Source organism: Lycium ferocissimum, chromosome 10, assembly GCF_029784015.1.
Source record: "Lycium ferocissimum isolate CSIRO_LF1 chromosome 10, AGI_CSIRO_Lferr_CH_V1, whole genome shotgun sequence".
Lineage (NCBI taxonomy): Eukaryota > Viridiplantae > Streptophyta > Magnoliopsida > Solanales > Solanaceae > Lycium > Lycium ferocissimum.
In genome coordinates this window covers 38,518,601-38,532,718 of record NC_081351.1, presented here as the reverse complement: position 1 = coordinate 38,532,718, position 14,118 = coordinate 38,518,601, and the positions used below count along the sequence as shown (strand labels likewise).

Sequence of the window (14,118 nt, the reverse complement as noted above, 5' to 3'; positions counted from 1 at the left end):
TACACAGAAGAAGTTTGTGGGTATTGGAGGTCATAAATACTCAAATGATATGAGTTGCACACATGAATTTGCATATTAACCCATGAATATTGGTGATGTTGTATATGAAATTTAGTTCGAAGTGGGGATTACTGGGTACATAAACAAATTAAAGCCCTACATTGAAAGTTGCTAAGAAAAAAAGCACACGGCCCAAAAAAAAAAAAACACTCTTTAGAGTGTTTTGGAGAAAACTGTGTAGACTTAGCCCAAAATGGGCAATATCCACATTATATTGAAAATATCTTTGGATTGGCTTTAACCTAACAAAAGGGGATAATATTGCATAGTTTTTTTTTTTTTTTTTCTTTTGTTCATTTTCTTTTTCCTTTTAAATCAGTAGACCAGTGAATACAGAGAAGGTGTAAGAGAGGAAAAAAATGTCGCGTGGAGCCGTATACGGTAGGTAATTGCAACTCCAATCACTAATTAACATGTACTCCTAATTAATTACTAATACTAATTAAAGGATGACTTGTGTCAACTAATAACCCCTTGTCCCGTTTAATTTAACACTATTTGATTAGATTTGGAGTTTAGAAAGACATATCTACTTGTTCATTGCATTATGTGGTAATAGAACAAATATTGAACATTAAATAGGTCAATTTTATAAGAAAATATCACATTAATATATAACTATAAATGTTATTTGATAGTTATCACTTATCACCATCAGCATAGAATATTGTTATTTGCGAAATAATATCAGATTTTTTTACGACGTCTCTGAAATAGGACAAAAATTATATAAATTTAAATGTTAAGCTAATCAATGCCACATTCCACGACTTTATCCTGAAGCCATTTTCGTAGCGTTGAAAAGGAGCACCCAGGTGAGATGACACCTAAAGGCTACGTCCCAATATCATTAATAATGGCATTTCCTAAAGTTAAGTTATTGATTACTAAATTGCTCATTTGTCATTATGCCAGTGGCGGATCTAGCATGCTACGCGAGAGTTTCATTGAATCCAACTTTCAACGCAGAGTATAAATTTTGTGTAAAAAATTATTGTAACTATAATAAATAGTAGACACAAATCCATAACTTTTAAAATACGATGGGTTTACTTTAAGAATCTTAAAGTTGAAACCATAAAGTTTAAATCTTGAATCCGCCTCTGACGTTACTGTAGTGTCATCCAAATTCCAAGGCGGATGACTATGAGTCTAAAGCCAAAGATAAAGGATTATTTTGATCTTTTTCTCAAAAAATTACATTATCGATATAATCTAGTATATTATTTACTCTATTTTCAGGTTCCCAAATTATGCTTGTTTTAAATAAATACCCATCGTCATTGCAAGTAACTTAAGGGAATGGTGTAAAAGAACTAGCCCACTTTCAATATACAAAATTTAATTTTCTTATTTACGCACGAGAATCCAAACCCTTAATTATATTTTCCGGATATATCAAAAATGTATCAAACCGAGTTCAATTACTCATAATGATAACTAATTGTAAGAGCTCATTAATAATTTACACATATTAAATGGATTTCTTAAGATAAATACAAAGTATGAACCAAAGTTACTGAATTCGACAAACGGTATTTGACTTCTCCTGAGCTGATACACCTATCACGTTGTGAAATGCGTTACAAACATGTATAGTGACAAGACTAGCCAATTTTTGTGAAGGAGATTAGAAATGTAGCCTAGCCTAATAATCTTAACTCCACTAAGTATCAATTTGGAGTAAATTTCTACCCCACCATGTACTACTCAAAGATCAAACTTCTAATTTGCTATCAAAGGTCATTTATTCTTCTCTTTCAAACTATTCAAAGGCCGAAACTCACGCTTACTCCTTGCCCACTCCACAACGGGCAATTCGCAGGAATGTCCTTATTTTGGGGTGCTATTTAATTTTGTCTCTCAAATTGATGGTCTTTAATTTTTTCGCCTTTCACTAATACCACGAAAAGCCAAAAATGAACTCTGACTTCCAGTCAAAAATAAAAAAAAATCACAAGACAGAATTTTATAACAAATTTAGGTTTATTCGGGCCAAAATTAGGTCTGCAGGCCGAAGTGAGGCAAAATTTTACCTTTAAAACAGGTAAAATTTTGCCATGCGAATCCAAACATTTTCTTTACAAAATTCTTTTTTATCGACGATTGAAAACGCAGAGATTTCAAAATATTAGGCGAAGATCAAAAATTAAAGACCACCAATTTGAGAGACAAAAATTAAAGACCACCCAAAAGAAGGCCAATCCGCGCAAAAAAATGCTCCGCAACTTCTACGGTCCTACCCCAACAAGCCCAGAATCATTACACTTGGACATTAAAGCATCCACATGCACAGGTTCATCATTGTCCCAACTTATCCTCACGATTCTCAAGAGCAGAAAATGGACTGATTGAGCCACACTTTATTCTACATACAAACTTAAATTTCTCAAAGACTCCAAAAGGCAAAACAATGAATAAGTCTTTCTAGATACACTATTTTGGGCTTCTCCGCGTCGTACAGAGAATACACTTCTACACAAACGCAGTCACGATGGAGAAAGGGGAAAAAAAGGAAACCAAAAACATCCATGATACAAGATATTTGAAGCTGGTTATATGAGCTCCCTTGCTATGTCAGATTATACTGAAAAAAGTAAACACACTATATCACTTTCTTCCATCTCCATTTTCAGTTTGACTACTATAAAATAAGCTCAAACTTAGCAAGATATCTACTTCACAAAATTCAGCATAAAAACTAAAGGTCCTAGATTTCGCAATTAACCATAAGAAGCAGTTAAGAGTGCAATCATCAATCAGCTTCTTCCATAGTCAATTACAAAATAACAAATATGCTTCAATCTCAAACAAGTTAGAGTCGCAAGTTAGAGTCCGGCTATACGAATCCTCATTAGCCATGTTTCATCTGCTGTCAATATTTAGACCAAATATCAAGCAGATCAAAACGGCTGCTGGCCATGTTTCATCCGTCGATAATTAGACGAAATATCAAGCAGATCAAAACAACTGCCCAAGCCCGACAAACTAATAGTAAGCACGATCAACAAGACAGTAGTTTTCTCTAAAACTGTAGCAGAAAATAATCTAGGTATCAGTTTTGTCTTATGTTTTTGTACAATGACTAGGCTTTGAGTAGCCTTTGTCCTCTGGCAGAAAGATGCAGCGCATAACTTGACAAGTGTAAGGTCCAAAATTCTGTATATGCAACATTTCACATCATATTTCAGCTCAACCGATTCGGAACCACCCCAATCATTGATCTCAGTGATCACACCTCGCATAACTTGTGTAAGATATGTATTCCTGAATGATAGTTTAATCCTCACTATGATTACGTCTATAAAAGACCTTGGCTCGTGAATTATTGCAAGTCAAATCACAACTTTTATGTTCCATACAAACATTATCCTGCCCAAGTATCACGCCTCAATCATCACATTGAATCCCAACATATAAATGATACCAAAATGACATAGAAAGAGTTATAGATATGAAAAAGAAGCAAAACCAATGAAATTAATTGACTAGAATACACGATTTTTAGCACTGAGAATTTACATATAAGTACATAATTACAAATGTTATATCTTATAAGGCAACCATACAACCAATGAAAGTAGAAGAGAACTCATAGCACAATGCCATGAAACTGCATGGAGTGATGCTGCAGATGGTTTAGGGGTAGCTTTACCGGCAATGGCAGGTGCAACTGCATGTCCACCCGGGCTTCTTTGTTGCTCAGTTGTTGGCAACGGATTTGTTGTCAAACCACTCGGAGGTGGTGTTGGTGGTACCTTTGCACTCCCGCCTATGTCTTGACCTGCAGATGCAAAAGATGGTTTCGTGAATTAAAGCGCGCACATTCAGAAGAGGGGGCACGGGGAAGAGAAACCCATATTGTTTAATATCAAATCAGATGATAATGCCACAGAATTCTACATGTCTACCGGCCAAGCATGTGAAATGTTACAGACAAATCTAACCCCAGAAGAACATACTTCAATTGAGTTCCTGCATGATTATTAAAATTCTCCATGCTTTCAAGACTCTTGTAGGATCCCAGACCATTTATTATGGCTAATTACTACTAGTTTACTAGGAGTGTTATTTTCATAATTATTGTGGTTAATACGCCAATTATAACTCAATAGACAAGGAAATTGAAGGGACAGATTTAGTGAAACAGTTATATTTGCCAAACTTCACAAAATAAGGTTTACTAAGATTAGCCCTACCGATACAAGTCAAAATGATCAAAGGTGTTGTCTGCATGAATTTGCTCAAAGAACCAATGTAACAATAACCAACATGAGGACCAACCCACGTGTTTCAATTTAAAATCTAAACAGGAACATCAAGGAAATACCTATCAAATCCAATTACTTCCCATATATCACAAACTCATCTTTCATCTTTCTCTTTTAATCCAGCAATAAAAAACCAAAATTAGTTTGATTTAAACAAAATATGCACAATGAGCTTACACTTGGAGCGAGACCAACCCAACTTCATGTTTTCCCAATCAAACACCATTCGATATCCCTCCATAAGATTTTCTGCATAGCACAACTCAAGTTTAATTGCTTGGATCATGCGACTGTCAACATACATGTATGTGCACCTTAAATGAGTTTAAAATAATATAATCAACTTACGTCCAATAATACCAATCATTCCTTCAATAGGTAAGATACCTACACAATAATAGTTATCTCCCTGCACAAAATACCTTCTGTAAGAACCCATCAGTATCAAGACTGCAGAACAAAGTCCATGAGAGAGGGCACAATGAACTTGCAATCATAGACTGGAAAACCTACGGAGAAATCATACTTGCTTTATCATAAAGGAAATGAAATTTTCTTGTTCAAGATGCACTGGGTAATGGGTATGTTCTTCTTCTTCTTCTTGTTCAAGGGGTAAGGTACGCGTACATCAAGGGGTAAGGTACGCGTACATCCTACCCTCCCCAGAAGTGGGACTACACTAGGTATGTTGTTATTGTTGTTGTTGTTGTTGTTGTAAGATGCAAAGGCAGCAGGGTAACATGTATCTTCACAAGCAGTAAAACTAAAACCAGCATGGATCCAACTACAGGAACATTTAGCCATCATTTCATCTTTGCACATAGAGAGCATTTTGCCCAAGAAGTTTGCAAAAGAACATGCTACAACTGTAATAACTCGTGAATGGGACCTACTTACAGAACCAAACCAACCTTGTAGCCAGTTGCCACTATGACAAAACTAACAGAAATCTTTCTTATTGTTGACAAAACTAATAGAAATCTTAGAGAACTAATTTTGATAAGGAGAGATGATGAGCACTAACAAGCTAGGATGGGCACAGAAGAAATTTTGGAAGGATTGGAGTTCTATAGGAAAGATATCACAGGAGCCCACATACAAAATTTTATAGAGCTAGTATACACTTTACGCTATCAAAAATTTCACAAGTACTAGCAGAAATTTTCTTTAACTTTGGGGTGTCATGCCACCTATTAGCCCCATTTCCTGTCTGTTCACCATCACTCATAGCAAATCTTTGGATTCTCCTTAAGTTATATACTTCAAGCATCTCTACCAAAAGTCACTTGGTGAAGAGCTGGACTCAATTTCACAAGTGAGTAGATTTCATAGAAATTTCAAATGCTAAATTAATAGTGAAAAAAAGGGCCGCCCGGTGCACTAAGCTCCTGCAATGCACGGGATCCGGGGAAGGGCCGGACCACAAGGGTCTATTGTATGCAGCCTTAACCTGCATTTCTGCAAGAGGCTGTTTTCCACGGCACGAACCCGTGACCTCTTGGTCACATGGCAGCAACTTTACCAGTTACGCCAAAGCTCCCCTTCAAATGCTAAATTAATAGTAACAATGATATTTGATAACTCAGGAATGCTCGGGATGTAGATGGGTTTAAGTTGTGGTTCTCGGGAGGCCACAAAATGGCAAGAACGGAGTTGGCATTCTGATTGACGAGAGCTCATAGGGGTCAGAGGGTGAGTGACTGATGACTATTAAGATAGTAGTTGGAGGGCATACTTTAAATGTGGTTGGTGCTTACAGCATGTCCGGGATAAGGAGATCAAAAGGCTATTCGGGAGGATTTGGACGAGGTTGTGCGGGATTTTTTGCACTCAAAGAAGCTTTTTCTTGGTGGTGATTTCAATGGCCACATCGGGACATCGGCTAGGGGATACGATGATGTGTATGGAGGCTTTGGGTTTGGGGATAGGAATGAGGGAGGTACGGCGCTGTTGGATTTCGCGAGAGCTTTCGATTTGGTGATAGCGAACTCTAGTTTCCAGAAGGAAGAGCATTTGGTCACCTTTCGGAGTACGAGGGCCAAGACAAATTGATTACCTACTCTCTCCGTAAGTGCGATAGAGCACGGACCGCAAGGTTATCCCGAGCAAGAACCTCACGACCCAACATAGGCTCTTGGTTATGGACACAGATAAAAAGGAAGAGGGAGAAAAGAGCGTTGTACGGGTCGGACGCTTTGGACAAGCAATGCCCGGGGCCGGGGAAGCGGTTGGCGTTGGGGCACACAGGAGTAGCGGGGATGCGATTAGATGTGGACTACGACGGTAAACATCGAGGGGAAGCGACGTGCCGAGGTGCTGCTCGAAGGGTTAAAACAGCGGGACTGGTGGTGGACAAAATCGTACAGGTAGAGTGGAAGCTAAGAAAACCAGCGTATCTAAAGGCTGAGAGAGCACAAACTTTACCTAGCAATGGAGCTGTATAAGAAGGCGAGGAAGGGCGAAGTTAGCATTAAGACTTGTAGCATTTGGATTTTTTAAAGATTTGGGGGAAAAAGGCGGGGACGGGGAAGTTGTACAAAGAAGCCAGAGGGAGAGGAAGGCTCGGGACAACGGATCAGAGTGAATGTATCGAAAACTAGGGAGGGGAAGTTTTAGTGGAGGATGCCTTTTCCTGGCGGTCTGTTCAGCATCACGGAATAGAAAGGGGCAACATCGTTTTAGGCGGGTTCTCTCAGGGGCTGTGAAGATTTGAAGAGGTCGAGAGGGTTATGCGGAAGATGAGCGGGGGGGGACTATCAACGGGTAGGGAGGCTTGGAGTGGCTTACACGGTTGTTGAATATTATTTTAGGACGGCTAAGATGCAGATGGAGCACCGTGATCTTCAAAAACAAGGGGTATATTCGGTACAAGTAGCTTAGATTGTGCAATACGATGAAAGTTTGGGAGAGAGTAAGCTAAAAGGATGAGGGAAGTTAGTTTATTTCGGAGAACCGCATTAATGCGGGTACGACTACGAGAATTGGTGGAGCGAAGATAAGAAATGACTTGCGCGTAGTGTTTGTCGACCTTGAGAAGGCTTACGATAAATCAAAAAAATGTTGTGCCAGAATTGTTCTTTCCAAAAGAGCGATTAAGGACATGTATGATGGAGAAGACCGGGTGAGGACGGTTGGAGGTGACTCCCAGGGAACCTTCCCGATCACGATGACTTCGCTGGGGTCGCGCTTGGAACAGTTTCATTTCTGGAGGCTGCGGCAAGCCACATTCAAGGAGAGGTACGTGGTGCATGTTGTTTGGAGCAGCTTATTGACGAGTCGCGGATAACGTGCCACTTTGGTTTGGCTGCGGACTGCGGCAAAAAAGGGTTTCAAGTTGAGCGAGGACTAAGCAGTACTTGGAGTGCAAGTTCGGTGATGGGAGTCGAGAAAGAGGACGGGGAGGACGTGCGGTGGATACTCGGAGTCGTCACGAAGAAAGAGAGTTTCAAGTACACGGGGTCGATCGTCAAGGGCTAGATTAAAGTCCCCAATGAGGACATGGATGAAATGGAAGCTCGCGTTGTTGTGCGATAAGAACATCGCCAAGGAAAAGTTCTCTTTGGTTAGGCAGGCTAAGTATGGGACGGAATGCTAACCCCGCTAAGAAAGCGCATGTCCCGAGAAGATGAAGGTACTTGAGATGCGGATGCTGAGATGGATGTGCGGGCGTACCGGGAGAGATAGGTCGGAATGAAGTGATTCGGGATAAGGTGGGTGTGGCCACATGGTGGATAAGATGCGGGAAGGGGAGGTTGAGGTGGTTCGGCCACTATACGGCGGAGATGCGATGATGCACACGGAAAAAAAAAAAAGAGGATGGCGCATGGTCGGCTATAAGAGAGGGGAGGGTAGGCTAAAGAAGGCCTGGGGAGAGGTGATTCGGCGGGGATGTTGCTCCGACCAACATGAAGTCCAGGAGGGTGGAGGAGGTGAGTATCGGGGTAGAGGCTAGTGGGGGGGTTGCGAGGGTTTCCTTTCTCTGATGTATTTTCAGAATGTGTTGGTCTTGTCTATCTTTGCTGTTTTATCATAACGTCGTTGCTCTTGCTATTTCTCATTTTTGCATGGTTTTGATTTGCCTGCCCGTATCTGACTCTTTTCCCTTGTTTTCTTCTGAGCCGAGGGTCTTTCGGAAACAGCCTCCCTACCTTTCAAGGTGGGGGTAAGGTCTGCGTACACTTTACCCTCCCCAGACCCCACATTGTGGGATTCAACTGGGTATGTTGTTGTTGTAATGATATTTGATAACTAATAAAAGCTCTAAAGTCGACCTGAGCCAGTCAGCCACCAACCACAAAATGGAAAACAGGAAGTACTTATCGACAGATCCATTATGATAGTATTAATTCCGTGACAAAATTCTGGTAAATCCAGATCAAGACCTAATTCAGTTTCTGCCTTTTGGATGCACTAACTTCTTCCTCGTACAAACTCAGAGTTTGCGTGCATAAGCATCACATGATACCAGCTCATTCAAGTAAAATCCTCCACACCACAAAAAGAAAATATTAATTTGCAGGCCGATCGCAAAGCAAAGAGATTCAGATGCTGACCTGACCATTGGAGATGGTAAACATGGGGTTCTGAATTACAAAGCTCTGGTTAGCAGCTAACACAAGTTTCATGGTAGGAATGTTTGGTAAACCTCGTGAACTGCATAAAAAGAGCATATGGACAATAATCTACAAGTAGATAAACCCAAACCAGCATCTTCATGAAAGCAGACTTTACCTAGCCTTATAGCAGTAAGGAAAATCTTCTGTCGCTAACCTTGTAGCATTTATTTGTTCTTCAAACTAGAAGACAATAAAGGGGAAATAACTCAGGTACAACAAAAAACTGAATCTACATTCTTAAACTAAGCAGAAAAGTAACTTGTGAAACCAGTTTCAAAAAAAAAAGTAACTTGTGAAACCAAGAGAGGAAACAGGGAATAGCAAGGGCAAGAGAAAAATGATACTTGTACCTCAGTTACTACTTCTGTAAAGATTTTAGAAGGGAGATAAGTGAAGGAAGACCCACTATCAACTAAGGCTTGAAATCCACTTTGCTTTGGACAGGTACCCCCAACACAATAACGTTGAACTTCAACAACATAGGTATTGCTGGTACAAATTACCAGTAGCAACATAAGATAAATGTGCAAAAGAAATTGTTTGGCAATCAAGCTAAAAATAGAACAAACGCATAGAGGAGATACATACTACTTCCCATTTAAAGATACAAATGAACTTTGTCTTTGATTTTCAGGCCCTTGATCACCAAAAAAAATTGTGCCAGAATTGCTCTTTCCAAAACACAAAGAGAATGAACGTGGAACAAGTCCAGACTTCGCCAACAAACTTGGAACAGAAATTTCTCCAGGCCCTAAACCCATCACCCCATCTGGAGCAGCTCCATTCAAATAACTGCCACTTTGTTTGCTACCACAGCTGCAATTAGTTAATAGATAAATGAAAACCATATTCATCAACCAACTGGCAAATACTGTAACTTGGCAACTAGCAGCTAGGACACTAATCATATAGCCAAAAATAAAGTCCCCAATGAGACAGCCATAGAAGGTTTCAAGGTTCAACCGCCAAATCTTCTCTTTGGGGAAGCCCTTGCTACACTTGACTAAGGCACCTACAAACTCGCTCATAAGGGAACTCATAAAGTAGGTCTTTTAAGTCTTCTTTTCTCATCAATCTGTTACGATGGTCCTACTCACAAGAATTAGAACTGGAAAAATAAAAAATAAATAAGCATACCCTATAACAATAGGAGCTCGCACAGAACCTTGATGTTCATGTCCACCAACTGAAGTCAAATGCAGTTGGTCCTCAAACAGAAAACCCGAGCTTGATGTATTTTCAGAATAGTAGTTAACGGTGTAAGGGCATCGGTCCTTTGGATTCTGGCAATTAGGACCCAGTTGACACAATTGATGGCTGCAAGAAAGATGCTTGCTGGTGCTTGATCGTGCTGGGCTATACTCATTCAGATCTTTATCCTGCATAATAGATGCCCCAAATTCAAGGGAGCACCTGCCAATCAATCATTGGAGAATTAACTGCTAAAACTGTTCCCAAGATGAGATACGCTGTCACTTCTAAATGTTGCACTGATAAGAGTATAAGACATAGATTACCTCAACTGCAGCAATGAAATCAAGACAAATTCATAAGGATATATGATAGAAGACAACATCCTCATGTCATAAATAAGAAAATCAGAGAAGCCCGGCGACTTCAACTTTGAAACATTCACCCAAAAAAGTTAAGTATAACAAATGGTAATCAAAAAATGCATATGCTACTCCAACAAAATGTGTTAGTGCAATCCGCAGATTGAGTTTCAAAAAATACACATGAAAAGTAAAAAGTGACACTCCTACTTGTTCAGCAAGAGATGAACCAGCCAAAAAGTACATGCCTTAATCAGTATAAGATTGTGAAATAATACAACTAAATTTCCACCCCTTGGATCCTCCATATCTTAAAGTTAAAATGTTTTACTTGAACGGAAAAAAAGTTTACAACGGAACAATAGAGGCTGTGAAATACAACAAAATTTAAAACTAATAAACCTTTTATTAGTTGGTGTATCTTTAAAACAAAATCAAATTCTTTCAGAAAGAAAATGATGAGGTTCCAAGATAATATATCAGGTTATAGCAGTAACTTGAAGAGCTTGAGACCGCAGAATGTTGGACTTTGAGGTTGCACAAAGCATCAAGTGCATGAGTAGTTTAACTTGGACAGAAAAATTGGCGAGCACCTAATGATGTTGCAAGACGGTTATATGTTTATATATCTTCCTATAGAGTAACTACATCAAATTAATTAAGGACGTTATAGTACTTTAGTGGTCCCACCACAAGTGAAGATGACATCGCCCGTGGAATTGAGTAGATAGTAGTTTCAAAAATCACAGCTCATGTTTTGAAATAAAGTAAGGTCAAATATTACCAGTAAGAATAAACAGTCAAATGCAAAATTTAGCATGGGTGACCTACCAACATTGAGTAGTAGCTTGAAGACAATGGAGCGCATTGTACACAATTACAAGGGACCCAGAGCAGATCGCTTCCAGCATCCAATGCGACCAGAAAAGATGTATTTGGTGTCCCTATGTCAATCCACGCATAATGAAGCCTGAATATAGTAATCCAAAACATATAGAGAGTTAATTAGATTTCAATAAATTTTATAATATTTTTGCTTGGTAAGATCTCGGGAAAATATGTCATGCAATATACAATATTTTCACTGTTTGAATTGTCAAGGGTTTTGGATTTTTGGTTGAGCTTCCCTCCTTGCAAAGCGAACCTAGTCAAGCAATGGAAGGAGAAAGGAAAAAACCTTCCTCGTGCACAAACATACCATCTCTAGCGAAATCCCTCCTTCTCAAAGCAAGCCGTGATAAAATCCTCAATACTTCCACCTCTCCGACAAGGAAACATAATCACCATACATCACAGGAATCTAGGCACATGTTTGAAAAGGTGACATGCCGAGGAAAGTGGAATCACCGTGTTCACATATAATGTTATTAAGAGCTTAGCAATCTCATTCTTATTTTTCAACATATCTTTTTCTTGTTCCCAGCATATAATGGTCTCGAGTTTTTTGTTAAATTTCTTGAAAGAAGAGCCAACTGAAAAAATAAAAGGGGAAAGGATCTCTTTCAGATTTTTCTTTATTTTGATAAAGTAAAAGTTTATTAATAAGGTACCAAGATAGTACAGAACGTTATAGAAAACATCCCGGAACAGAAAACAAGACTTACATCCCTCCTAACAAATCTAGAAAATCCAAAAACTGATGCACATTCACCCGAGAACTACGCTTACACCAATAATATAAGTTGTGAATACACTTATGCTTAATTCTAGAGATATGATTTCTCTGCCCTTCAAAACAAGATTTACAGTTTGCGATACATAAGGAGGAGTTAACAATTCGGGTTACATGACCTAAATTGTTGTTTAAACAGTATTTTATACTATAAAAAGACACTAGGTACAGCAACACGGCATTTAAGATTTTGATTCAAAGTTAAACTTTCTTACATTCCCCGTCATTATGGTTAACCAGATATAGAGGGATCTAGAAGTTAGTTTTCTAGCAGAAAAACAAAAAGGAAATCCATAATATTGAGACAAACTTACAACTACTTAGGAACCGTTTGGCCATAAAAATTATTCACCTTTTTTGGAATAATTTTTCACTTTATTTAAAAATCAGTGTTTGGCCATGAAAATTCCAAATCCAGCTTGAAGTTGTATTGCAAATTTGGAAAAAAACTAATAACTTCAAACGCACTTTTCACTTTTGAAATTGTACTTACGTACATTCAAGCATGAACATTATTCCAAACATTCTTTACAAAAAGTATAACCTAACACAACTCCATAAATTCCAAATAAAGTTAAAAATATTTGGAATCTATGACCAAATGACTACTTAATTATCTTGTGCTTTTTTAACTAAACTTGAATATCATAAGCAAAAAGAATTTGACTCCGTTGATCCAACAGGAAATAGGAAGAAAAAAAAAAAAAACCAAAATTGGTTACATTATTTCGCATTTTAATCTTCATTTTTTAACAAATCTCATAAACTGATAGTATTAAACAGAAATACTTTCCGAAGTATATGTATATTTTCAGTAATACTAACCAACTCAAGTTAGGTTTTCTACAGGGGAAAAAAAATCCATCATATTGAGACAAACTTACAGCATACTTAATTTTCTTGTGCCTTTTTCAGCTGAACTTGAATTATGTATATCACAACGCATAAATAATTGACTCCAGATATGCAACAGGAAATTCAAAAAAAAAAAAAAAAAAAAAAAAACTCAAAATCGATTATAGTGTTGCGCATTTTAAGCTTCAAACAGGAAATACGAAAAAAACACTCAAAATCGATTACAGTATTGCGCATTTTAAGCTTCAAATTTCAACAAATCTCATATTTTCGGAAATATATATTTTCAGTAGTTATGCATATCACCACACATAAATAAGTGACTCCAGAGATGCAACAGGAAATATGAAAGTTAAAAAAAAAAAAGTTAAAATTGATTACAGTATTGCTAATTTTAAGCTTGAATTATTAACAAATCTTGTAAAACAGATAGTATTAATACTTTTGGGAAACATATATACACATTATTGAGTAGTGAAATACTAACCAACTCAAGTCATTTCCATAGAAATGAGTTTGACTTCCTTGAGAAGGGAACAACAATAACTGTTTCTTCAATCTCTGTCGCTTCAAATCATTGCTAAGTAACAACCTCGCGTGTTCCACACTCTCGCGTTTCGGCCACGTCACGCCTTTAGATGCCCAAAACGACACCGCTTCGTCTGAGAACCCGTGAATTAACCTCGACGAGAACGTGTTGCAAACGGTGACATTAACGGAAAGCAGCAGCAGCAACGCCGCCGTCAGTACAACTACAACCGACATTGAAGCAAAGCAAAACCCTAGAGATAGAGAATCCGAGGCTCTTTTTTTTTTTTGTTTTGTTTTTTAAAACTGGGAGTGTTTTTGGTGAGAGTAGTAACAACTGGGTGAGTAGTGTGGGGAGAGTAGAGTGTTCACTGTTTATTGACGACAAATGTCATTATCGCCATTCTAGATTTTACTTTTTCTTCTTCTTTTCTTTTCTTTTCTTTACTGACAACTACCACTCTTTCGTTTGTTTCTTTTTCTAAAAACAAAAAGCACATCTTTTTGGTGAAAAATACAAAAGCAAAAGACAAGCACCGCCCTTAATATAGAAACTCACTATT

The 14,118-nt window shown here is 38.2% G+C and overlaps 1 protein-coding gene across 2 annotated transcripts; it reads right to left on the bottom strand.

Annotated features, from left to right (window-relative positions):
* Positions 1-3,515: 3,515 nt before the first annotated feature.
* Positions 3,516-13,897, bottom strand: LOC132033771 (aspartic proteinase-like protein 1). 2 transcript variants are annotated; one of them, XM_059423838.1, is made up of 10 exons: positions 13,515-13,897; positions 11,332-11,470; positions 10,085-10,326; positions 9,536-9,763; positions 9,298-9,436; positions 9,063-9,127; positions 8,885-8,984; positions 4,680-4,740; positions 4,509-4,580; positions 3,516-3,844 (listed from the first exon to the last, which is right to left on the bottom strand). In XM_059423838.1, the coding sequence occupies exons 1-10, from the start codon at positions 13,790-13,792 to the stop codon at positions 3,606-3,608; spliced, it is 1,563 nt and encodes a 520-aa protein (XP_059279821.1). In that variant the 5' UTR covers positions 13,793-13,897; the 3' UTR covers positions 3,516-3,605. The 2 variants fall into 2 exon arrangements, with proteins under 2 accessions (XP_059279821.1, XP_059279822.1); XM_059423839.1 differs by having other exon boundaries at positions 10,085-10,360; positions 13,515-13,654.
* Between the last annotated feature and the right edge of the window lie 221 nt (positions 13,898-14,118).